Source organism: Myxine glutinosa, chromosome 13, assembly GCF_964187855.1.
Source record: "Myxine glutinosa chromosome 13, kmMyxGlut1.1, whole genome shotgun sequence".
NCBI lineage: Eukaryota > Metazoa > Chordata > Myxini > Myxiniformes > Myxinidae > Myxine > Myxine glutinosa.
In genome coordinates, this window is record NC_136273.1 from 14,856,836 (window position 1) to 14,882,577 (window position 25,742).

The window sequence follows — 25,742 nt, forward strand, 5'->3', positions numbered from 1 at the left end:
AAAACATCAACCTTCTTGATGCTTTGCTGAAGTCTAAATAACTCCCATCTCCATTGTGTGAGCCAACTTGACAGATACTTTACAACTGCCATTTGAGTGTTTGCAAACATGCTTTCCCTTCTGTGAGATATAATACGTGGTCCCTGGAGGTGGACTGAACTAGGGGATTGTGGTTGGGGGTTGTGAGAAAGATCATTTTGATGGGATCAACCTGTCCTTAAACCCTGACACTTTCTTACACAACCACAAAAAAACAATAATTTGGGGACCGTTATTTATTTGGTCAACACACTCAGCACTTCCGATCATTCATAGACAAGACGATTCATACAGTCACGTGAAAAAGTAAGTACACCCCATGTAAAGTTTTGACTTTTTCAACATATTTCAACATACAGCTATTTGATCTTCATTTCAACAATATTGATAGATAAAGGTGATATAACAAATATCATGAAACATTTACATTTTGTAGTCCATTGTATAATTTAAATAAACATAAATGCAAATTTCGCATGTGGAAAAAGTAAGTACACCCCTACATTTATCACTACTTCAAATACCTAAAATTAGAATCAGGTGCACCAGCTCAGGTGCAAATGATTAGAACATCGTTAGAGAAGATCTTGGAGGAACCTATCTTATTTAAACCTCAGATATTTAGTTTGGTTTGCTCTTTGTTGTTGAAGTGTGCAGCGTCACCATGCCTAGATCAAAAGAGCTCTCTGAGGCCTTCAGAAAGAAGGTTATAGATGCCTACGAGTCTGGGTGGGATTTAAAAAGATCTCCAAACAATTTGAAATCAATCATTCAACTGTCCGGAAGATCATCTACAAGTGGAGAAGAATCCAAACAACTGCCAACTTGTTCAGGCCAGGCCGCCCCAGCAAGTTCAGCCCGATAGCAGACCGCAAGATGCTGAAAGAAGTCTCTAAGAACGCCAGAATGTCATCACGGGACCTGCAGGTAGTTCTTGCCACTGTTGATGTCAAAGTGCACGAGTCTACCATTAGAAAGAGGCTGCACAAATTTGATCTATATGGGAGCTGTGCCAGGAGGAAACCTTTGCTGTCCAGAAAGAACATGAGGGCAAGACTAAAGATTGCCAATGAACACCTAGGCAAAGACCAGCACTTCTGGAACAATGTGCTCTCTGGCTGAAAAGAAAGAAATGGAGGGTTCTGGAATGGCCAAGTCAAAGCCCGGATCTAAATCCCATCGAGATGTTGTGGGGGGATTTGAAACGAGTTGTGCATGCAAGAAACCCCTCAAACATCGCACAGCTGAAAGAAATCTGCATGGATGAGTTTGCTAAAGACTTTAGTCTTTAGAAGACTAAAGTTTGCCAATGAACACCTAGCCAAAGACCAGCACATCTGGAACAATGTGCTCTGGACAGATGAGTCAAAGGTGGAGCTTTTTGGCCACAGTACCAGAAGACATGTTTGTCGAAAACCAAAGACAGCATTTGACCACAAGAACCTGATACCAACTGTAAAGCATGGTGGTGGAAATATTATGGTTTGGGGCAGCTTTGCAGCATCAGGGCGTGGGCAGCTCACCATCATAGAATCCACTATGAATTCTTCATTGTACCAGAGGGGGCTTGAGGATAATGTGAGGCCATCTGTCGGAAAGTTGAAGCTCAACCGAAGGTGGACCTTGCAACATGACAATGACCCTAAACATACCAGTAAATCCACCAAAGAATGGCTGAAAAGAAAGAAATGGAGGGTTCTGGAATGGCCAAGTCAAAGCCCGGATCTAAATCCCATCGAGATGTTGTGGGGGGATTTGAAACGAGCTGTGCATGCAAGAAACCCCTCAAACATCGCACAGCTGAAAGAATTCTGCATGGACGAGTGGGCAAAAATTTCTCCCAGTCGATGTCAGAGACTGGTAGACAGTTATAAGAAACGCCTACTTGAGGATGTTTCTGCCAAAGGGGGCAATACCACCTATTAGAGCCAAGGGTGTACTTACTTTTTCCACATGCGAAATTTGCATTTATGTGTATTTAAATTATACAATGGACTACAAAATGTAAATGTTTCATGATATTTGTTATATTATATTACCTTTATCTTTCAATATCGTTGAAATGAAGATCAAATAGCTGTATGTTGAAATATGTTGAAAAAATCAAAACTTTACATGGGGTGTACTTACTTTTTCACGTGACTGTAGATAAGTACAAAGTACTCATTCCCCTAAATCCCGTGAATCTCACTCTGGAGAGTTAAGGTTGAGTCCAAGGGTCGTGAGGTCACTGCCCAGTGCAAGGTGCACAAGACTCGGCTCAGTTTCCGCCGCTCGAATGAAGGTCAGCAATCCGATCATTCCAAACTGGTCCGTTACCATTCCCGCTGGAATGTTGGTTACACGTCCTGCAAATAATATGGGCACCACTCGATCAAGATCCGCACTGAAGGATCAAAATCCGATTTGAGTGCCAAAGAAGCACGATTGCAAATTGCAACAGAGATGATCAAGTGTGGACAAGACGTACCATCTGCCAGGATCTGAATGCCTTTCTTTTGCAAGTTAGCATTGCTCGATACTGAGGCCTTGTCTCCTGGAAACTTGGGGCCTTCATTGCCGGTTGTATTTGAACCTTGATTACTTAGCTGCAGGAAGAAAAGAAAAACAAAAAAAAACAAAAAACAACCTCCATTCAACTTGTGGCTTTACAATTTGCTCCATCATACTCTTTCATATGATAGGCCTTTGAATTCCTAAATTTTAACAACACACTAACGACTGGCACCAAAAATATCAAAAACAAGCGTTACACCTCGGTCCCCCGTCGGTGAAGTGATGTGAGTTGACAAAGTGGAAGACGCAAGGCGGCCATCTTGGATTTTGACGTGGCGACCCAATTTTCAATAGCGCTCTTCCTTATGCGTAGATACACCCACACACCAGATTAGAAGTTAGTCGTTCGTTTATTGTCCCCCGTCGCACCGCGGAGCGAAAGGGGGACTATGGTTTTCCCCTCCGTCCGTGTCCGTCCGTCCGTACGTACGGCGTACGTGCGTGTGTAAGTGAAGGACCGAATTCTTATTTGGTGTGGGTGCAACCCACGTCAAAATCCAAGATGGCCGCCACCATAAATGTGTTTGAACCTTGTGAGCGAAATATCTTGAAAAATAAACCAAGTACCAACGTCTAATCTGATGTGTGGATGTATCTAGGCATAAGGAAGAACGCTATTGAAAATTGGGCCGCCACGTCGAAATCCAAGATGGCCACCGCCTTGTATGTCTGAACCTTGTGAGCAGAATATACACAAAACAACATGCATTTTAAGGCCATTTTCCCTGCTGGAGCGGGGGTTAGCCTTGCGGTCCCCATGACAATCTTCTCCATTTTGCCCTATTTTCTGCATCTCTCCTTGTTAACCCCCTTGCCCGCATTTCTTCTTCCACCATCTTTAGCCAAGTCTTTCTCGATCTTCCCCGTCCTCTACTTCCTTCTACATTAATTTCCATCACTCTTCTCAACCAGTCACTTTCATCCTTCCTCAACACATGACCAAACCATCTCAACCTGTTCCTCTTCACAGCATCAATCACAGGCTCTATTCCCATCATCTTTCGCAATTCATCATTTGTCTTCCTCTCTCGAAACGATACTCCGCACATCCACCGAACCATTCACACTTCCACCCTTTCCAGCCTTCGTTGCTGCTCTACGTTCATTACCCATGTCTCGCTCCCATAAATCATAAAACCTCTCACACATGCAGCATACACCTTTCCCTTCAGCTTCAACGACACTCCCCTCCTCATCAGCACGCCACTCAGTTCCTGAAACTTCTTCCATGCACATCTCACTCGAGCAACCGTTGCCGAGTCTGATCCACCTTCTCCATTCAGCATGTCTCCGAGGTAGCAAAATGTTTTCACACCTTCCAGCTTCACGCCGTCTTCAACATCCAACTCAACATTTCCTCCATCTGCAGCTCCCTCTGTGCACACCTTACACTTGAATGTAGCTGCCACACTGGTTAATGACCCTCTCAAACCACTACATTTTTAATGAACCCACTCAGCGCACATTGTACATTGAATGGAGTTCACTCCGACACCCTTCCTGCACTCAGCACATGGCCACTTCCCAGTTCTTTCCACCTCACCACATGCTTTACCACTTGCCATCACCTTCGTCTTTCCTATATTCACCTTCAGACCTTTTGTCTCCATACATTTCTTCCACTTGTTCATCTTCTTCTTCAGTCCATCCATACTTTCTGCAAACACCAGATCATCTGCATACAACAACTCCCACGGTAAACCCTCCTTTACGTTGAGCCAGCACCTCAATCACAGCTACAAATAGTAGTGGACTTAGTACCGACCCCTGATGCACTCCCTTCACCTCAAACTCACCACTGTTCCCGCCCTTCGTCCTCTTCTTCTTCCTCTTCTCCATGTACTTCTCCTGCAACTGCCTCACAATAAAAAGCGCGTCTGTCGTTCCTCTTCCTGGCATAAATCCAAACTGCATTTCGTCGATCTTCACTTTCTTCCTTATCCTGCTCTCCAACACCCTTTCCAATACCTTCATTCCATGCTCCAATAACTTTATCGCTCGGTACGAGCCACACTCTAGAGGGTCACCTTTCCCCTTGCATAGAGGGACGAGGGTACTCAGTTCCCAATCCACTGGAATGCGGCCTTCTTTCACCGCCAGATTACAGATCTCTGTCATTCTCTTCACACCCCAACTTCCTGCTGCCTTCAACATATCTCCCACAACTCCCGTCGGCCCTCCCGCTTTTCTACTCTTCATTGCTTTTATGGCTTCCTCAACTTCATTCTCAGTTATCTTTTCTGCCGGTCCTAAAACTGGGTTACTCTCTATGTTGCCATCCCATTCATTCTCTGTATTCAACAGCATTTCCATATATCTTTTCCATCTTCCTTTAATTCCATCTGGGTCCACAACGATTTGTCCCACTTTATCCTTCAAGCAACTCACCCCCATTACATCACACCTCTCTTTCGCTATCTGCTTTGCAATCCTGAATACTGCTCTCTGACCCTCTTCCGAATCCAAGCGTTCTCCGAACATTTTCCTACATGCCTCCTGCGTCTTTTCCACCTCTTTCTTTGCAGCCTTCTTGGCTGCCTTATAACTTTCATGCTCTGCTGTTTCTGCTCCCGTACCCTTTGCCTTCTGCCACTCCTTGAACTTCTTCCTCTTCTCGTCAATCCTCTTTCCAACTTCATCATCCCACCACCATGTTTGCGAGTGCCTCGGTGGTCCTTTTGTCCATCCACATACCTCACCAACGGCTCCCAACAGACTAGCTTTCATTGACATCCAACCACTTTCAAGCTCAACCACATCATCCTCTACCCTACTCAGCCTCTCTTGTAATGCGTCCCTTACTGTCACCTCTTTCAACCTCCACACCTTCATTCTCGGTTGGTACTTCACCCGCTGAGCCGAGCTCTCGCTCCCGAGCTCTCGAGCCGAGCCGACCTTTCCCCCTTATGTCGCAGACAACCAAGTGGTGCTGTGAAACAGCCTCCTCCCCCGGGATCACCTTTGTGTCCCGGAGGTGCCCCCTTTCTCGCCTACGCACCATCAGGTTGTCAACGGTTGTCGTCGACCCACCTGACGTGTATGTAACAAGCTTATTATCCTCTTTCTGAAACTGAGTATTACAATTCAACAAATCAGCTCCATCAGCAAACTCCAAAATCCTTTCACCTTCTCCATTTCTCACACCATATCCGTAACCCCCATGAACTCCCTCAAAACCATCCATACTCCTTCCCACATGTCGATTTAGGTCTCCTCCTACCACAACAACTTCCTCATCTTTCACGTCTTCCATCAGCTTCTCTATCGCACACCAGAACTTGTCCTTCTCTTCATCGCTCCGACCAACCTGCGGAGCATATCCCGAGATGACGTTCACCAAGAGCTTTCCAATCATCATTTTCACCATCATCAACCTATCACTCACTCTCGTCACACTCACCACACTGTCTACAAACTCCTCAGAAAACAGGACACCAACACCATTCACGCCCTCCAGACACCCTTGCCACACAAACTTGTATTTCTGTCCCTGCCTACCCTTCACCATTCTCACACCACTTCCCTTCCATCTCGTCTCTTGCACACAACATATGTCCACTCTTCTTCTGACCAATACTTCCACCACTTCTCCTGATCTCCCTGTCATTGTCCCTACATTCCATGTCCCAAACCTCAGAAACCGATCTCCACTTCGGGCTGTACCCTGCCCATATGTAGTTGTAATTGTCATGGTTCTCTTTTTGAGGCAATGTTTTTATGGCCGGATGCCCTTCCTGACACCAACCCTCTTAGTCGTCTCTTAGGCTGCTGGGCCATAGAAGTTCACGGTTCACGTTTCACGTTCACGTGAACAATCGGACCCTGGGCCATAGGATTTCACGCTTGGCTGTTCACGTGTTGCGCGCCAGTTCTGCTTTGGCCGAGTAACCGTCAACATGGACTCTTCGGATGAAGAAGATTGCCTCATTCTGCTTCTACTAAGACGGAGGAAGAGAAAAAGGCACAGAATTTGGAGCCGAGAGCACTTCCTTCTGAGAGAAACCCGTGGTGAATTCCACCGAACATTCCGTTATCTGCTTGACAATCCCGATGAAGAACTGTTTTTCAATTATACCAGGATGTCATACAGGACTTATGATGCCTTGAAGACCCTCGTCCTGGAACATCTACAGCCAGGTCAAACAAACTGGAGAAAATCGATCGAAGCAGAACAAAAGCTCATCATTACTCTCAGGTTGGTACCTATTAATTTGGATAATGTGGTGTTGGTCGTGATGATCTAGGCTAGGGTAATTTGTCTAGTAGTCTAGCGAGTCTACTTTTGAAAACGTTCAGACTGGGTGGTGAGACCTCTCTTCTCTTGCGCTTACAAAGTTATATTTGTTTTCATTAAATTCAATCTATAGATTTGTGTTGTCATAAACTCAGTCTTAATTTTTTTCCAAAAGACATAAAATGACGACTTAAAGAAGAAGAAGAAGAAGAAGCAGAAGAAGAATAAGCTGGAATGTAATTAATTTATACGCACATAAAATTTATTCAAACACACACACATTGACACACACACACACACACACAATTAAACAACCACACACACACACACTGACACACACACACACACATTGACACACACACACACACACAATTAAACAAACACACACGCGCACACACCCGAAAACAATAAACCTTAACCTGTCGGTGAATTCAGACGCCCATTCAAGTTCTCCCAAACTTGTGCCTTCTGGTCCTTGTCTTTGTAATCCGCCACACGCGGATCCCACAGCAGGGGCCTTGCTCTCACTAACTCGATCAACTGTTCTCGGTAGTCGTCCATTTTGTTTCGGAAGTTTTGCCCGGATGTCAGTCTAAAAATAATCAGGTCGACCGAGATCTCCGTTTTCACGCATAGAAAAAGTGTGCATGTTCATTCCGCCTTTCACGCGTGAAACGTGACACGTGAAACGTGAAACATGAAAGGCGTTCTATGGCCCAGAGCAAGTCATACTACGTTTGTCCACTTTTCTTTACACGCGTGAACCGTGAAACGTGAACCGTGAACTTCTATGGCCCAGCAGCCTTATGACACGCATGGACACGGTGTACCTATTCTAAATCCAGGGTACACACTGTGAGCGAAATATCTTGAAAAATAAACGAACTACTAACTTCTAATCTGGTGTGTGGGTGTATCTACGCATAAGGGAGAACGCCATTGAAAATTGGGTCGCCAAGTCAAAATCCAAGATGGCCGCCTTGCGTCTTCCACTTTGTCAACTCACATCACTTCACCGACAAGGGACCGAGGCGTAACGCTTGTTTTTCAAGATATTTCGCTCACACGGTTGACACATATATATGGTGGCGGCCATCTTTGATTTTGACGTGGCGACCCAATTTTCACTCGCGTTCTTCCTTATGCCTCGATTCACCCACACACCGGATTAGAAGTTGGTACTTCATTTATTTTTCAAGATATTCCGCTCACAAGGTTCAGACATTTACTTTCCAAGATATCGCGCTCACAAGGTTTAGATATGGTGACAGCCATCTTGGATTTTGACGTGGCGACCTAATTTTCAACAGGGTTCTTCCATATGCTTAGTTGCACCCACACACCAAATTAGAATTCGGTCCTTCGCTTACTTTTATAAAGATATTGCAGTGCACGCACGGACGGACAGACGCACACACGGACGGAGGGTAAAACCATAGTCCCCCTTTCGCTCCGCGATGCGACGGGGGACAATAAGCTCGAGTTGGACTGCTATTTGGTTGTGCTACCCAAAGTCAAACAAACAAGCTTCTCACCCGACTTGATCAACTTTCCAATTAAGTAGTCACAGGTCTCAAAACGACAGGTGGGAGTTAATTTTTGGCTAGTTATTGTCGAACAAATGGATTCAGTAAAGTTGTGTTAAAAGACACACTAACATATATGGTACATGTGGTGGACAAACCCATTATGGTTTATACTTTTTGCTGAAAGAAAAAAAAAAATTCTCTTAATCCTTTGTGGAAAAAGAAAAACAAGGAAACTTTGCTCTCAAGACCAGGTCTTTAAGCACCAATACGGCCAAACAGGAAGTGCAGGTGAGACGTCGATGTTCTCTTGGCTCGTGCCACACATTACCTGTCGCTCGTGCACTGCGTACTCATGATTGTTTGTGGGGAGTGGGTGCAGACCCAGGTTAATGTATTTTTTATACGACCGGTCCATGTTAAGGTATCCGTTTGTTTTGACGAAACATTTTTTATCAAACAAAATTGCTGAGAATTTGAAGTAAGGTAACTAAGTTGATCATGGGAGAAAAGGAGGGGGTGGGGGGAAAAACGAACAAAAAGAAAGGAACATCTATTAAACAATCTCATTAAACGTGATATTGCAACACTTTGTGTCAATGAGGAAGTGACCTTGTTTTCCTCCGAGCCCTCTTTAGCACCAGGTAAGGCAGGAAAGTCCTCGTTGTGAATCGAGAAATCCTGAGGCTGCTCAGTGTTCACCTTTGTCACCATGCCGACTGTCATGGCACAATAAAAAGTCAACATCAACCAAGCGGGTCATTGATGTCATCAAATGCCACCACCCCGGCGATAGAGCTACTTTCAAACGATTGAGAAAAAAAAAATTCAAGCACAAAATGTTGAAGCCACAGATGACGTGCATGCGAGACAGCACTTGGAAAGGTGCATCGGTAATTCGTCACAAAACATGTAAAGGTTTCGTCGAACACGTGAAAAGAAACATGCGGAAGTTTGAGGTTTTACGTGGGAATTCAAAACAGTTCAGCACGCGGTAATCGGCTTCTGACTTGCGAATAACATACACACAGGTAGATGAGTGGCATGAGGGAATACCGTATGTTTCTGGCGTACAAGGCAATGCTATTTTTCCGGAAGTCTGGGCCTCAATTTGCTCTCAAAATCGCTCTCTCAAGCACAGATTTATCCCATCTCGTCTTTAGTTGTCATACCCTTCCTCCCATCCATGGTACACTGAATCTTGTGGTGAGGCAGTTGCCCTGAAACAACTTGCCTTTGCCTCTTGGAAGACAAATCCAACTGAAGGCAATCTCAGTTCCTTCCACCAAGCTCGGAACAAGTGTGTGTCTACCCTCAGGAGAGCCAGGAAGCACTATCTCTCCACTCTCAAAACTGAACTCTCAAACCTGTCTCCTTCCTCCAAATCCTGGTAGCGTCTGGTCAAATCTGTTTCTTGTGTTTCTTCCCCCTCCATCCCCTCCCTCAAATGGCTACACAGTTGACACCGCATGTGACAAAGCCGAATGCCTCAACTCTGTGTTTGCCTCAAAATCTTGTGTCCCAAAACCCGTCTCTCTCTGTACCCACCTTACCCAGTCGAACCCAACTGCTCCTGGACTCTGTGTCCTTCTCTCCTGACAAGGTGGAGAAGTTTCTGTCAAACCTCGACTGATTCTGCAACTGGACCAGACGGCATCAGCCACGGATCTGAAAATCCTGCTCTGCCACTCTATCTCACTCTCTCTCTGTTCTCTTCACCCTCTCTTTTGATCAAGATCATCTCCCATCTGCTTGGAAATCAGCAAACATTTCTGCTTTACACAAAAAAAAGGTGCAAAAACAGATCCTTGCAACTACAGACCAATCAGCCTCCTCCCAATTATCAGCAAAGTCATGGAATCCATCATTGCTTCGGATATAAAATCCTTCCTCTTCTCCAATGGCTTGATCTCTGATCATCAATTTGGTTTTAGAGCAGGTCACTCTACTATGGACATTCTGCTTCTGCTGTCTCAACAATGGATTGAGGTCCTCAATGTCAAACAGGAAATTAGAGCCGTCTCCCTTGACACATCACGTGCCTTCGATATGGTCTGGCACCCCACCCTGCTCACCAAACTCTCCTCCTATGGTATCCATGGAAATCTCCACGCATGGCTTCCGGACTTCCTCTCTGGTCGTAGTCAACATGTGGCCCTGAATGGATTTCTCTCATCTCCCTTTCCTGTTCAGGCTGGAGTTCCTCAAGGCAGTGTTCTGGGCCCTGTGCTTTTTCTGGTCTTCATCAATGATCTCTCAGACTCTGTGGAAAACCCTCTCTATGTCCCTGTTCTCTGCTGTTGTGCTTGTGTGCTTCCCTCTCTCCCCCTATCTTGTCTCCCGCTCCCTTTATTGTATGTTTTGTGTCCGTTTTTTAAAAAAATTTTTGTGATTAACGATAGCTCTTACACGAGCCTCGATCTTGTATACAAAAATAAATAAATAAATAGACCAATCTATGGCTTAAGCCGGTGCTGATATCAATTCTGTAGGTTGTTTGAAATACGGTACCTCTTTAAAAACTGTTTACATTCCTAATTAATCTGAAAGGTCATCCTACAAGGTAATTTAAATAACATACAGTACACAACGCAGCTCATTAATATTCATGACCCTGGAAGTACTGTCAGCAACAATGGATGTGTTGAGTGTCACGGAGGAATTAACACTTGTATTGTTCTGGCTGACAATTTTGCTAACTACCGTCGTTGATTATGTTCATATTGTACTCCAAATCGACTCATTCACAAATGAAGAAAATAAAAATGGGGAAATAAGGGAATTTGACTTGTACGCCGACAAAAATACGGTACTTGTAAGTGATAAGGAAACGGAACTCAACATCACCTTTACCCCTCGACCATCAAGGTACAGGTTCCCCGATGGTTACACGGTGATGGCAAATAAAGAACAACCGGTTATGAACGAGAAGCGAAAGGCCAAAGGGGGCAGCAGACCCACCATAAGGCGTTCGCCCAGCCATCGGGTTAGGTGGCGGTGCAGAGTTTCCATTGCTCTCCCTTCGGTTCCGATCGGCCAGGGCAGGGAAATCGGACAAATCCAAGCCTGGTACGCTGTCTCCACCTGCACGAGATCATCACGCTCCTAACCCCACCCCTCTGTCAATCCACAGACATACGAGGGCACTGCGAGAGGTTTGTCCATAACAATTGCCCAAAGAGTTGTACGTGCGAGTATGCTTTATACCTGGGCTGTTGTACGAGTTGTTAATTACATTGCTCAAGCCATAGCTTTGATTCCGACTCAAGCCAAATCCCGCCATGCTGTGGGGAATACAATTGTGGAAGAGAATATTACTGAAACGGATGCTTGCAATTAGGGATATGAAAGGTCACAGGCACAACTTTAAAAACTCGAGTGACAACAACATTTAACATTTTCGAAGTTGCAAAGAGAAACTTATCCTCCTTAAAACAATACACGCTACAACTCCTACTGCCCTGGAAAACCCTACTCGACCTGACACCCCAAAATACCTCCTCCCTGCACAGCCCCTTTTGCAACCTCATCTCCTCAGCCCAGCCCCCAATGCTTTTACCCCCCAAGGTAGGAGTTGCGTGTGGGTGCGGGAGGCCCAGCTTTTTGCAGGGGGAGCAGGTTTGGTGAGCCTCGGCTGGGACTAGTCAACCCGGTGGAACCCACGGCTGCTCCTCGGCCAGGCATACCAATGGTGGCCGAGGGGTTAATACGAGGGTTCATGGTGAGAATCCCTCTGGTGGAAAAGGAAAAAGCGAACAGGTTGGCTCGAGTTCAATCTGAGCCTCAGTCACTATGCTGCTGGTTAGAATCTATGCCTCAGTGATTGACGGGAAGCCGAGTTCAAATACCGGCTGGGAGACGTCGCCGTGTGTAGCGGAAGTGGAGTGACGGCACTGGTCGGAGTCACGTGGCCTGGGTTAAGTCCTCGGGTAAGCGGTGGTGCCCCCATTCCACGCAGTTGCAGGCTCAACGGTGCTGTAGTTGACATGCATTATTACAATCCTAATAATCATCGGACAGACAGGTAGAACATGGACTAAATCAATAGCACGTTGATCGACGTATGCTAACCGATGCGGGAAGCAAGGAGAACCCATGTTTCAGGCGATAACCCTTCGTCTGAGCAATAAGAGCACTTTGTTACCCCTCTTTTGCTCCAACGAAGCGTTAACACCGGAAACGTCAGCTTCTCCTTGGTTCCTATAACAATTAGCATACCTCAACCCCAATCCTCGATTTCATCCATTGTTAGAACATTTCAACATTCCATGACAACTTGCGACTTTCAAAATGACGTAATCCGCCTCAGAATGCTCATATTCATGCATTTTCACACCTGCTGGACGAATTACTGTTTCAATTTCAAATTTGAAGCCTTCCATCTCATTTATGGGTAGGAGTGCATTGTATTTTGCCAGTCACATTTATGTTCGCCTCATTCAATTTCAAATTTTTAAACACAAATTCCCAGTCACGCCATTCAATTTCAAACTAAATGTTATGCAGCGACGTCAGGCTTGACTTGGTGAATTCGAAATCAAAACGGTTGCAATATTCTTCACCTCTGCCACCGAAGGCGGATAGTAGTTATGTTTTCACGCACATCTGTCTGGTTGTCTGGCTCTGTGACCAGGATATCTCAAAAGGTAGATTAATTCGGACAAAGCTTGGTGGACAGGTTAGCCTGGTGTTGGCTTAGCGGTTAGGGTGCCGGCTCGGGGATCCTAGGTTATAATCCCGGTCGATCGCTGAATTAACACCAGGGGGGTTGACTCAGCCTGTCATCCTTCCGAGGTTGGAAAATTGAGTACAAGCTCACTGGTAATTCCCTGCGTGTCGCAAAAGGCGACCAACAGGGTTGGCGGCAGCAAGGGCATCTGGTCATAAACATTGCTTCAAAAAAGGGGACCACGGTGCCTGAAAAAAGGCCAACTTCTAAAGGCGGTTGTTGGTGGACAGGTTGGGTGTGTGGCAAGGAAGAATTGATTGCATTTTGGTGACGATTCAAATCCGGATCCGGCCATGAGAGTTCTTTTAAAAATCTAAGTGATTCTTCGCCATTGAGCGATATGGCCAAAAACGATATATAGCATACATAAAACAACAACATGCATTTTAAGGCCATTTTCCCTGCTAGAGCAGGGGTTAGCCTTGCGGTCCCCATGACAATCTTCTCCATTTTGCCCTATTTTCTGCATCTCCCCTTGTTAACCCCCTTGCCCGCATTTCTTCTTCCACCATCTTTAGCCAAGTCTTTCTCGGGCTTCCCCATCCTCTACTTCCTTCTACATTAATTTCCATCACTCTTCTCAACCAGTCACTTTCATCCTTCCTCAACACATGACCAAACCATCTCAACCTGTTCCTCTTCACAGCATCCATCACAGGATCTATTCCCATCATCTTTAGCGATTCATCATTTGTCTTCCTCTCTCTTAACGATACTCCGCACAACCACCGAACCATTCGCATTTCCACCCTTCGTTGCTGCTCTACATTCATTACCCATGTCTCGCTCCCATAAATCATAACACTTCTCACACATGCAGCATACACCTTTCCCTTCAGCTTCAACGACACTCCCCTCCTCATCAGCACGCCACTCAGTCCCAGAAACTTCTTCCATGCACATCTCACTCCAGCAACCGTTGCCGAGTCTGATCCACCTTCTCCATTCAGCATGTCTCCTAGGTAACAAAATGTTTTCACACCTTCCAGCTTCATGCCGTCTCCAAGATCCAACTCAACATTTCCTCCATCTGCAGCTCCCTCTGTGCACACCTTACACTTGAATGTAGCTGCCACACTGGTAGCTGCCAAAAACGATATATAGCATGATATTTCAAAAAGTTGTGGCCTGCTTCTGGAAAAATATGGTGGATGGGTTGGGAAAGTAACAAGAACAAGCCGATTAGATTTTGGTTCAGGTCCAAATCCAGATCCGGCCCATCATTGGGATACAAAACAAACTGTTCAGCCTGGCGGAGGTATGTGCTCTACCGAGTGCCATTCTAGAATTACTTCACGTTATGCCTTTTATCCTAATATGGAACCACTGGATAGTGTGTGCATACACACGCACACCTCCTCTCCTCTCTGCCCTGCCTTGACCACAATATTTCTCCACTTCCCTCTGTCTTCAGCCAATAGTCTGTATACATGCATATATACACTGTATGGTGGGTGACACTCACCATTTGCATTGCTAGACTGCCACGGCATTCATGAACCATGTCATAAATATCTGACTTCAACACTGCCTGATCGGGGCTGGTGAGGAAAGACAATGTGCTCGAGCTGGCTGCTGTCGCAAATGACGCGTACGCACCTTTGGTTGGAATTTGAAAGCACATGTTGTGAATTCCAGTGCACATTCATGAATTTGAATGCCCAAATACCAACAGCTGCTGACGAGTGAAATTGAATGCAGTTCGTGCAACCTTAAAATCGACTACGTTTAAGGAAGTCAAATGCGGATAAAATGAAACTGAACAACCATTTTAGATATTTGCATGATCGCATCGAGGAGTATTCCTTTTCAAATGAAATGGAATGATCATGCAGTCAAATTGAATGCCAAAACATAAAAATGGCCGGGAAAACCTATATTGATCATTTCAGTCCGATTTTCATTCAGGAACCGAACAATTATGTTTAACCATTGCAAAATTGCCACTCTTTAGTCTAAATGCTCAAAAATTATGTTCAAAAGACAAATTTCGTGCCAGCATCGGTAGGTTAAACGTACCCGTGAGCAGAACCGACTCACTGTAAACACAATCACAGCGCATGCACAAAAGGCCCCGTTTGACATTCGTACGCCATTTTGAAAGTTGCGTATCACCACAAAATCTACCGATGCTGTCACTCATGCACGTGTCTGCCATCATCAGCACCAAAAACAATCTGTGCACAGAGCTTTACAAAATTAAAATAATCTTACCATCGTGGCAACCTCCACAGCACAGTCAGAGCAAGGTATCAAAAGGACACTCTTGCTCGACTGGAGCGGCCACGCGACACAGGTGATGCGACCCGTGAAAAAACAGAAAAACAAATACTGCATGGGCGTAATTAGAAGGAACCCGAAGAAGTAAAGATGGAGTCATCAGCAGGAACCTGGATAGGATTCAGGTTTCAGCCGTTACTCGACGACCCTCAAACCCATCCAGGTGCAGCCAAGTGAACATAACAGAAGAATTTCTGCAAGAATTCGCTTCTCATTGGACAGATGGATAAAGATTACCGAGCTTGATTATCTTGCGATATAAAGAGTACCGAGCTTGCAGCAAAGCAAAAGCAATAAAGAGCAAACGCGAGCACCGAGCTTGCAGCGCTCGCTCACTTTGTGGTCCATAAAGACTTGCACCGAACTGCGATAATTGACCAGAGGGCGACGGCGACCCCAGCATCTGAGGTGACAAGGGGAAATAAAAACAAAATACAGTTAGTCATGCCTGGATAATTAAATAAACAAAATCCCCGCGCAAGGAAATAAATAAACAAAGCAGCACAGCTCACACCTCCTTGTCCGGCCGGTGAAACACAGAAGACTGATTGAAGTAGAGGTTTGGCTCAAAGTCGCCTTCGCCTTCATCTCCAAACCGCTTCTTCGGTAGTGTGAACATACTTCCACCGTTACCTGCCTGTGCCAGTCGCATGCAGGTGTAAAGCAACATTTCAGTGACACACCGAAAACCAACTCCATGCACAGCCTGACGTGGCCCGCAGGACAGCGTCTTTGGGTATCAAGTAGCGCACAGCTTTGGATATCAGGTAGCGCACAGCTTTGGATATCAGTTAACGCACAGCTTTGGATATCAGGTAACGCACAGCTTTGGATATCAGGTAACGCACAGCTTTGGATATCAGGTAACGCACAGCTTTGGATATCAGGTAACGCACAGCTTTGGATATCAGGTAACGCACAGCTTTGGATATCAGGTAACGCACAGCTTTGGATATCAGGTAACGCACAGCTTTGGGTATCAGGTAACGCACAGCTTTGGATATCAGGTATCGCACAGCTTTGGATATCAGTTAACGCACAGCTTTGGGTATCAGGTAACGCACAGCTTTGGGTATCAGGTATTGCACAGCTTTGGGTATCAGGTATTGCACAGCTTTGGGTATCAGGTATTGCACAGCTTTGGGTATCAGGTATTGCACAGCTTTGGGTATCAGGTAACGCACAGCTTTGGATATCAGGTAACGCACAGCTTTGGGTATCAGGTAACGCACAGCTTTGGATATCAGGTAACGCACAGCTTTGGATATCAGGTAACGCACAGCTTTGGATATCAGGTAACGCACAGCTTTGGATATCAGGTAACGCACAGCTTTGGATATCAGGTAACGCACAGCTTTGGGTATCAGGTAACGCACAGCTTTGGATATCAGGTAACGCACAGCTTTGGATACAAGGTATTGCACAGCTTTGGATATCAGGTATTGCACAGCTTTGGATATCAGGTAACGCACAGCTTTGGATACAAGGTATTGCACAGCTTTGGATATCAGGTATTGCACAGCTTTGGATATCAGGTAACGCACAGCTTTGGATATCAGGTATCGCACAGCTTTGGGTATCAGGTAGCGCACAGCTTTGGGTATCAGGTAGCGCACAGCTTTGGGTATCAGGTAACGCACAGCTTTGGGTATCAGGTAACGCACAGCTTTGGGTATCAGGTAACGCACAGCTTTGGGTATCAGGTAACGCACAGCTTTGGGTATCAGGTAACGCACAGCTTTGGGTATCAGGTAACGCACAGCTTTGGGTATCAGGTATTGCACAGCTTTGGGTATCAGGTATTGCACAGCTTTGGGTATCAGGTATTGCACAGCTTTGGGTATCAGGTAACGCACAGCTTTGGGTATCAGGTATTGCACAGCTTTGGGTATCAGGTAACGCACAGCTTTGGGTATCAGGTAATGCACAGCTTTGGGTATCAGGTAACGCACAGCTTTGGGTATCAGGTAACGCACAGCTTTGGGTATCAGGTATTGCACAGCTTTGGGTATCAGGTATTGCACAGCTTTGGGTATCAGGTAACGCACAGCTTTGGGTATCAGGTATTGCACAGCTTTGGGTATCAGGTAACGCACAGCTTTGGGTATCAGGTAACGCACAGCTTTGGGTATCAGGTAACGCACAGCTTTGGGTATCAGGTAACGCACAGCTTTGGGTATCAGGTAACGCACAGCACCGACTATTTATATTATACATTTCAACGAAATTTGAAGGTAGACGTGCGCGCGCGCAACTAAAACACGTGTCTTTTACTCTCAAGGTTCTACCAAAACACGAGGGGATGCAAGTAAACCTTCACAACAAAGTCCGTAACCATCCACGTCCTTCCTACATGGTCGACCTATCAGTTGACAAATCCGTCTGGACACGAACAGACGCACTACACAACCCGAGGTGGTAAACAGACTGAAGCGAACGGAACACACACCGAGAGCAGCATTAAATAACAAAATCGAGGACGAGAGCAAATTCAAAATTAGGACTGCAGACAAAAATGAAGGAAAAAAAAAAATGAAGAACAAAGATAAGAGAAGATCAGAAAAATAACATACCGTTCCAGGCCAGACCTAAGCTGGTAGGCCGCAAAATGGAACCACCTCGAAGCACTCTCTCTCTGGATAGCCAAATCATACACTTAGAATTATGTCCTTTGTTGCTAAATGAAATGCCATTTATTTCAAGTCTGACAACATTTACAACACAGAGCTTGAGATCGACCATTGGCTATCACTTTTCATGAATCACAGAACGCAGTGACAAATAAGGTGGAACAACAGCCACACTTTACTAAATCCGATTATATACCTTCAATACTACCACAGCTGATTTTGTTGTAATTTAACTCCCATCGCAAAAATCCTGTCGGAGAATAAAAGGAAAAAAGAAAATAGATCAGAAACATTAATGACCAAGATAGAGGGAATAGTCCCGATTAGAGCGATTTAAATATATAAACGAGAGAGTTCATCGAACATCTTACACCACGCAGACTTGAGAGGAAAAATAATATGGGCGGGGTCTGTGAGCGGTGAATTTTATTGGTCGAGATGATGTAAATGCCATAATATTTTCTCTGCTACACTGCTAAACAAAAGGTTTATGAAAGTGCCAAAAAGGCAATTTGTGTTCTCCAGTGTTCAAACATGGAATTAAATTTAAACAAAATAAAGATTTTAAAGGTTGTAAAAAAAAAAAAAACTCGGATATTTACCGCCATTGATGCAGCATCTTTTACATCACCTTATTTAACACATTGCATTGGTGACGTAGGGTTCCTGTTTGGAATGATTTTCAATTTGTTTGACTGACAGACTAAAAAAATCTCACTCCGCTCTACACATGCACAATCGGGACAAATTCAGTGCTAAAGTACTGTGAACCTACAGGTTCCTTTTCTGATTCGTGCTCAAAATATAACATTAAATATGAATTTAGTTGTTGCTCGATCATAAACGGACGTTTGGGGTGTGTGTGTGTGTGTGTGTGTCAGAGAGACAGAGAGAGAGTGTGTGTGTGTGTGTGTGTGTGTGTGTGTGTGTGTGTGTGTGTGTGTGTGTGTGTGTGTGTGTGTGTGTGTGTGTGTGTGTGTCTGATTGATTGTTATTTCCGTATTCAGGTTTCAGAAGATGGAACAGAGTCCTCCCAGGTCTTGAAGTATCCGACCCCGTTTCCCTAAGGGATCATCGATTCATGGACCAAGGTCTGAAGTTTTCTTTTTCTCGAAGTTTTGTTCCTGGGACCCTTTTCAGGATCGGCACCGAGCCCCAAAACAGCTTCCAACTGTCGTGTTAGTCTGTATTAATATTCCCAGTGATGGTTCTGAATATATCCATGAGGTTCTTCATCGTCGTTCCCATTACTCCAATAATTATCACTAGTACAATTTCAGTGTTCTTCAACCTCCAAGATATTTTGACTTCATTTTTAAGGTCCCAGTATTTGTTCATTTTCTTGATTTCTGTGTTGTTTAGGCCAAAATAGCTGGGGACTGAAACCTAAATTAGCAATGCTGTCTTTTATTTTCTGTGCCTCAGTACTATATTCTGTCACAATGATTTGGTCTCTATGTTCACACTTGATGGGATCACAAGGTCGTACGTGAGTGAGCATTATTTCCTTCTTTTCAGTGATTGCTTTTGGTTCATGTTTCCACGGATTTTCTGGAACTAGGATATTGAGACTTTTTCAGATGTGCTATTGGATTACTCAACATACTTTGTTGTGCCTTTGGATGTACAGCTGATTTGACATGAGTTTTTTTTACATCCTGATAGGAGGTGGCTCGTACTTTCGGTTTCTACCTTGCAGAACGTACACTTCTCTGATTGACTCAGTCCTGCCATTTTCGTAAAGTCAATGGTGTCGTGTCCTTGGTGTTGGGAATTTATTATGATTTGTTCTCCATCTCAGTTGAGCTGACCTCTTCTTAGCTATTCCAAAGAGCCTTCTTTGTCTACTCCCAATCTGTCCAACTCTTTTGTGCATCTCCATGCCCTTTTATCATTCGGTGTATCAGTTTTCGGCGTATATATCTTGATAGTGATGGCATATACCGTGCACATGTGCATGTGCAGCATGCCAGCACTCACGCGCTCAGTCGCACACCGTTCACCAGTTGGGTTAAAAGGAGTGTCCACTCTCCAGACAGCTCACCACATCCAAGTGGCAAGCACCAGTCTTACCAAAAGTGGGAAACAACTTTATTCAAACCATGTCACACATTTGTGCTGAGTCGCTGTCAGGGAAACTTAGCCCCTGGTCTGTAACCCTGTGCATGTCCAGACCTGATAAAATATTTCATGATGATTGAAATATGGCAGTTGACTTGGATTATTTGAACGCCATCAATAACTGCATTCCAGTATATCATGGCATTTTTTAAAAAGGAAAACATAAAAATTACTGTATCCAAAAAGACAGTAAATGAGGTTAACAAGTTATGTTTCATTTTAATGTACGTAATAAATATACAAGTAAATTATTAAAATATCTTTACTTGTTCCTTCCTTTCATACATGTACTGATGTCCAATCACCAGACTGGCTTATAAGGCTGCATTTGAGTGTTTTTAATATCTTCATGAAGACCACAAACATTCCCAAAGTGGTCTCATTCGGACATATCAATTATGAGAATTCAGCCACAAAAAGAAGCCCCGTGTGCCTAAATTGGCCCAAAAAATATCTGATGGTTCTTCAATGCCATCAAGTGTTATTCGATATTTGGATAATCATCCAGAGAAGTAAGTTTATCTTTCCATTCTTATTAAAATTCTTCTTCATCTCTGATTTATCTGTTGATCAATCTTGATTCTTGATCTCTGATTATCAATTTGGATTCAGACTAGGTCACTCTACTCTGGACATGCTGCTTCTGCTGTCTCAACAATGGATGGAGGTCCTCAATGTCAAACAGGAAATTAGAGCTGAATTAAATCTGGAACAAACTCCCTCACTCTCTTCAATCCCACTCCACACTCCAGGTCTTTAAAACAGCTGTTCACCACCATCTCTTATCTTCCCCCATCCAAAACCTTGATCTTTTCTACCCCCGCTAATTCACCCCAGATCCACTTTTCTGAAATACCGACTTCTTTCCTGGAAGTCCTAGCAGTGTCCATGTGGTTTTTTTTAACCTCTCCCACCGCCCCCCCCCCAACCCCTCCTCATACGCCTCCTCCCCCCAAGCCCTCTACCTCCCACAGATCTCCCGATGTCCCTGCTCTCAAATGTTGTACTTGTGTGCTTCCCCCCTCTCCCCATCTTGTCTCCCGCTCCCTTTATTTTGTCTTATGTGTCGGTTTTTTTTTGTCATTAAAGTTAGCTCTTACACGAGCCTCGATGTTGTATACAAAAAAAGAAAATTATGTATGACAACAAGGCCCACTGAGACCTGCCTAGCCTACGTGCTCTGGCATAGGACAAGCAAACCAATGGTTGGCCACAGCTCGAAGAGCACGTGAAAACTCTTTTGTCCAGAACTGTGACGAAAAAGATTTTTTTAAACCCTTCTCTATTGCTCCTGTGCTTCTTTGCTTTTCACCCTGACATTTACCATCTGCTTGGGAATCAGCAGACATCACAGCATTACATTGAAAGGTGCAATAACGGATCCCCTTAAGTACAGACCAATTAGCTTACTTCCAATCAGATCAGCAAGGTCATCGATTCCATCATCACTGTGGACATAAAAAAAGGAGAAAAAGCCATAAAATGTCATAGTCCCGGTGCTTTTAGAAATTTTGCGGTATGGAGTTAAAGGCCGCCAGTCGGCCATCTTTGGGTGACAAAACAAAATCTTCTGCATATGTATACTCATGTATTGTCTTTATGCCAAGTTTGAACAAAATCGGTCCATGCATGTCCGAGAAATGGATGGGGACACGTTTAAGTAACAAAATGGCTGCCAGTCGGCCATATTGGATTTGATCTTGAAAAAAAATGACGTGCATATGTATTGTTACGGGGTCCTCACCGATCCCCTGGTCTCGGTAAACCTCCGAACCCCGAGAGGAACCCCGGCAGAAAAATATATTACCCTGTGTTGAAAATCAATAGTGAAACCACACCAATGATTATAAATGAACAAACTTGTATTATAAATCACACCCAGGTAATACGGTACAGTAAATGGCCATTCAGAGTGCACTCCATATACATATATCTTATACTAGTACCCGACTGCAAAGCCACAATGAGCCGGCGAAGCCAAAGCCTCTTGCCACTATTTTACCCATCTCTGTGGCATCAGTAGGTTAGGTAGTTGGTAGTAGGTAGGTGTAGTAGGTACCGTCGGTGTAGTAGGTGTAGTAGGTGTAGTAGGTACCATTTGCATTCTGGATGAGATTAAAATTTATAAAATTTACTTCTTGATTAATTCGGTGAATTCCGTCTCAACTTCGGATATTTCCGGCCGTGAAAAACTATCCCCGACGGCCGCGAGATTTCTAAAAAATAATTCTTCATCAATTTTAGAATATTTGACGCCGTTTTCACCCTCCGAAACACGTAATAAGCTTTTTTTAAATATTTTTCAAATGCTCGAATCTCATTGGTTCCGGTGTTTGGTGACGATTTTCGTTGAAGATAACGAGGTTGGTCTTAACGTATTTTAATTACAAATTAGAGGTGCATTAGATTGTGAATCAAACAAAGACGGGTGAAACAAACTCCTATTGAACTTTTTCGCAATTGTTTTATGCATTAAAATGCTCGAATCTCATTGGTTCCGGTGTTTGGTGACGATTTTCGTTGAAGATAACGGGGTTGGTCTTAACGTATTTTAATTACAAATTAGAGGTGCATTAGATTGTGAATCAAACAAAGACGGGTGAAACAAACTCCCATTGAACTTTTTCGCAATTGTTTTATGCAAACTTCCGCATCCGGAAGATGGCGGCCTCCATTGCGTGATTTGGTTTTAGAAATACTTTTTCAAATGCTCGAATCTCATTGGTTCTGGTGTTTGGTGACGCTTTTCGTTGAAGATAACCAGGCCCGGGCAGGCCGAGGTTGGTCTTAAAGTATTTTAATTATAAATTAGAGGTGCATAAGATTGTGAATCAAACAAAGACGGGTGAAAGAAACTCCTATTGAACGTTTTTCAATTTGTTATGCATACCTCCGCATCCGCAAGATGGCGGCCTCCATTGCGCTTCGGAATTCTCAAGCCAAGGGATACAGCATAATCTGGTTTTCGACATAATACGTATGCGTTTATTGACAACACCGGCTTCACCGGCTATAAATAAAGTCAAGTGACTCACGGCTCCGCCAGCCAATGAACGGACACTCCTCAATGTCTCTACAGCTTTTCCCAAGGCGAATGGGATTCGCTCCAGCGGTGGAAGCCCGAATCTCGCTCTCCCGCCGATATACGAAGCGGGTACAGTGGGCAAGGGTGCTCTTCCCGCCAAACTGTACAACGGCGCCCTCCAGAGACGCACCTCCACCGCTCCCTCAGCAAACCGCAACGTAATTGGAGACGAAGCGGTCTCACCCACTCATCCCCGACATACGGTGGGATGTTGGGGAGAAGACGGCACGAAGCAAACCTTCACAGGTCCGAAGCACGGGGTTCAAGATGGCTGATGGCTCTGGCTTGCCGATGCGTCGAGGCGAGGATTCGTCGGAATCTCAGCGCCCCAAATCTGTCTACGCAGATTTCTCCCCTCCAGCGAATATTCGTATCGCCGGATGTCCCTTCCAGGAACTCAAAATCCCCTCGCGGCTGTCAGAGTGTCAGTAGACCTGGCTCGTTGTCGTTACGGAGCGCTGACGTCACCGTCTTACCCGACTTTTGCGCACTGCTTCTTCCTCTTCCTTCTCGTCTTCCGGCTCGGTGTCCTGTATCATTTAAAGTTAGCCTTTTTAACTTTAAGTAATCGTTCCTGAATAATAAGCCGTTTGAAGATAATAATAGTACAAAATATCAGCACTACGTCAAGTGGGTGAAAACCACAATAACGGAAGTCACGAACCCGTAACAGTATTCCATCATTCATTATCTTTTTGCCAAGTTTGAACAAGATCAGTAAAAGCATCTCCAGGAAATGGTTGAGGACGTGATCAATATCGGGTTTTTTGCAACTAAAATGACCGCCAATCTACCAGACGGCCATCTTTGATCAGATCGCAAAGTAAAGTGAGACGCATGTACATGCCTTCGTGTACAGTGCTTGTGCCAAGTTTTAACAAAATCGGACCATGCCTGTTCAATAAATGTTTGGGAAATGTTTAAGTAACAAACTGGCTGCCAGTCGGCCATCTTGGATCTGATCTCGAAAGAAAATGACACGCATATGTAAGCGATCAGTCATTATCTGTGTGCCAAGATTGAACAACATCGGTAAATGCATGTCTGAGAAATGGTTGAGGATGTGTTCAACATTGGGAGCTTTTACAACTAAAATGGCCACAACCAAGTCGGCCATGTTTGATCGCATTGTGAAACAAAATGATGTGCATATGTATACCATCATGTATTGTCTTTGTGCCAAGTATGAACAAAATCGGTCCAAACATCTCCGAGATATGGTTGCGGACACACACACACGCACACACGGACAGACCAGACCAGACCCAATCCATAAGCCCTGTTTCGGATTAAGTCCAAAGGGGCCTAATAATTCCTTTTCTCAAATGACCTCATCTCAGATCATCAATTCAGATTCCGGAAAGGTCACTCTACCTTGAACCTGCTGCTCCTACTCTCCAGCAATTGTTTGGAGGCCAACAATGTCAGACATGAGATCATGGTCGTCTCTCGGCATATCTCGACCTTTCGATACAATCTACCATCCTGCCTTACTCTCCAAACTCTCTGCCTATGGAACCCAAGGCCAGCTCCACACATGGATTACTGACTTCCTCCACTCTTGTAGCCAACATGTGGCTCTGAACAGAATCTGTCTGTCTGTGTCTGTGTCTGTGTCTGTCTCTGTCTCTGTCTCTCTCTCTCTCTCTCTCAAGGCTGGAATACCCAAGGCAGTGTTCTGGGCCTCATCCTATTCCTCACATTCATCAATGATCTCTCCGGCTCTCTGGAAAATCCTCTCTATCTCTTTGCTGATGACTCCACCCTCTTCTGTGACATCCTTCATCCTTCGGACAGGCAGCAGCCTCTTTGCTCTCTTCAGATCCTGATGTTAAATTACAAACTGGTCAAACACTTGAAATATATATTTTAACCGTGGGAAATTCCACACACTCAATCTTTTAACCGTGGGAAATTCCACACACTCAATCTTTTATTTTAACCGTGGGAAATTCCACACACTCAATCTTTTAACCGTGGGAAATTCCACACACTCAATCTTTTAACCGTGGGAAATTCCACACACTCAATCTCTCCGAAAGGACCACAATGAAAACCCTCTTATTTTCTCATCAGCTCTTTTGAAGAAATCCAATCATTCAAACTCCTGGGTCTCACTCTCAGCCATGATCCCTCTTGGGCAAGTTGGCCTCCAAAGCCAGCTGCCGACTGGACATCCTCCGCTGTACAAAATCCTTCCTTGGCACACCTGAACTTCTGTCCACATACAAGGCCTTCACCGGCAGCTTGATGAAGTACTGCTTTCCTCTCTGTGCTGGCGCCCCTGCCTCACACCTTGCTCAGCTTGACGTCCTGGAAACCAAGGTCTTCAAGATCAATGGAATCACCCACAAAAAATCTGAGTTTATTGGGCAATGACTTCTCCATCGCCGACAGGTCAGTGGTCTCCATGTCTTCCTTCGCCTCATTTCTGGTCTTGCACCCTGCTGTGTCCCCCCCCAGGTATCTGCAGGGTGTACGAGGTCTACCAGCAAACCTCTTAGAGTAAACCTCCCAAAATCCAGAATCACTGCTCACCTCC

At 44.7% G+C, this 25,742-nt stretch overlaps 1 protein-coding gene across 4 annotated transcripts in view; it reads right to left on the reverse strand.

The window, feature by feature from the left end:
* The window catches only part of CNOT2 (CCR4-NOT transcription complex subunit 2), a 30,499-nt gene extending 12,299 nt beyond the window's left edge, over positions 1 to 18,200 (reverse strand). The window contains exons 1-11 of one of the 4 annotated variants that reach the window (XM_068133823.2): positions 17,938 to 18,140; positions 15,879 to 16,001; positions 15,701 to 15,767; positions 14,067 to 14,168; positions 12,204 to 12,330; positions 11,915 to 12,088; positions 11,563 to 11,639; positions 11,317 to 11,439; positions 8,968 to 9,074; positions 2,510 to 2,627; positions 2,231 to 2,387 (exon numbers count right to left, since the gene is read on the reverse strand). In XM_068133823.2, coding sequence (XP_067989924.1) covers positions 2,231 to 2,387; positions 2,510 to 2,627; positions 8,968 to 9,074; positions 11,317 to 11,439; positions 11,563 to 11,639; positions 11,915 to 12,088; positions 12,204 to 12,330; positions 14,067 to 14,168; positions 15,701 to 15,767; positions 15,879 to 15,983 — 1,157 coding nt within the window. In that variant the 5' untranslated portion in view covers positions 15,984 to 16,001; positions 17,938 to 18,140. Of the gene's footprint in view, positions 1 to 2,230; positions 2,388 to 2,509; positions 2,628 to 8,967; positions 9,075 to 11,316; positions 11,440 to 11,562; positions 11,640 to 11,914; positions 12,089 to 12,203; positions 12,331 to 14,066; positions 14,169 to 15,700; positions 15,768 to 15,878; positions 16,002 to 17,937 lie in introns of all 4 variants that reach the window. The other 3 variants (XM_068133825.2, XM_068133824.2, XM_068133827.2) reach the window with 3 other exon arrangements.
* Positions 18,201 to 25,742: the final 7,542 nt, after the last annotated feature.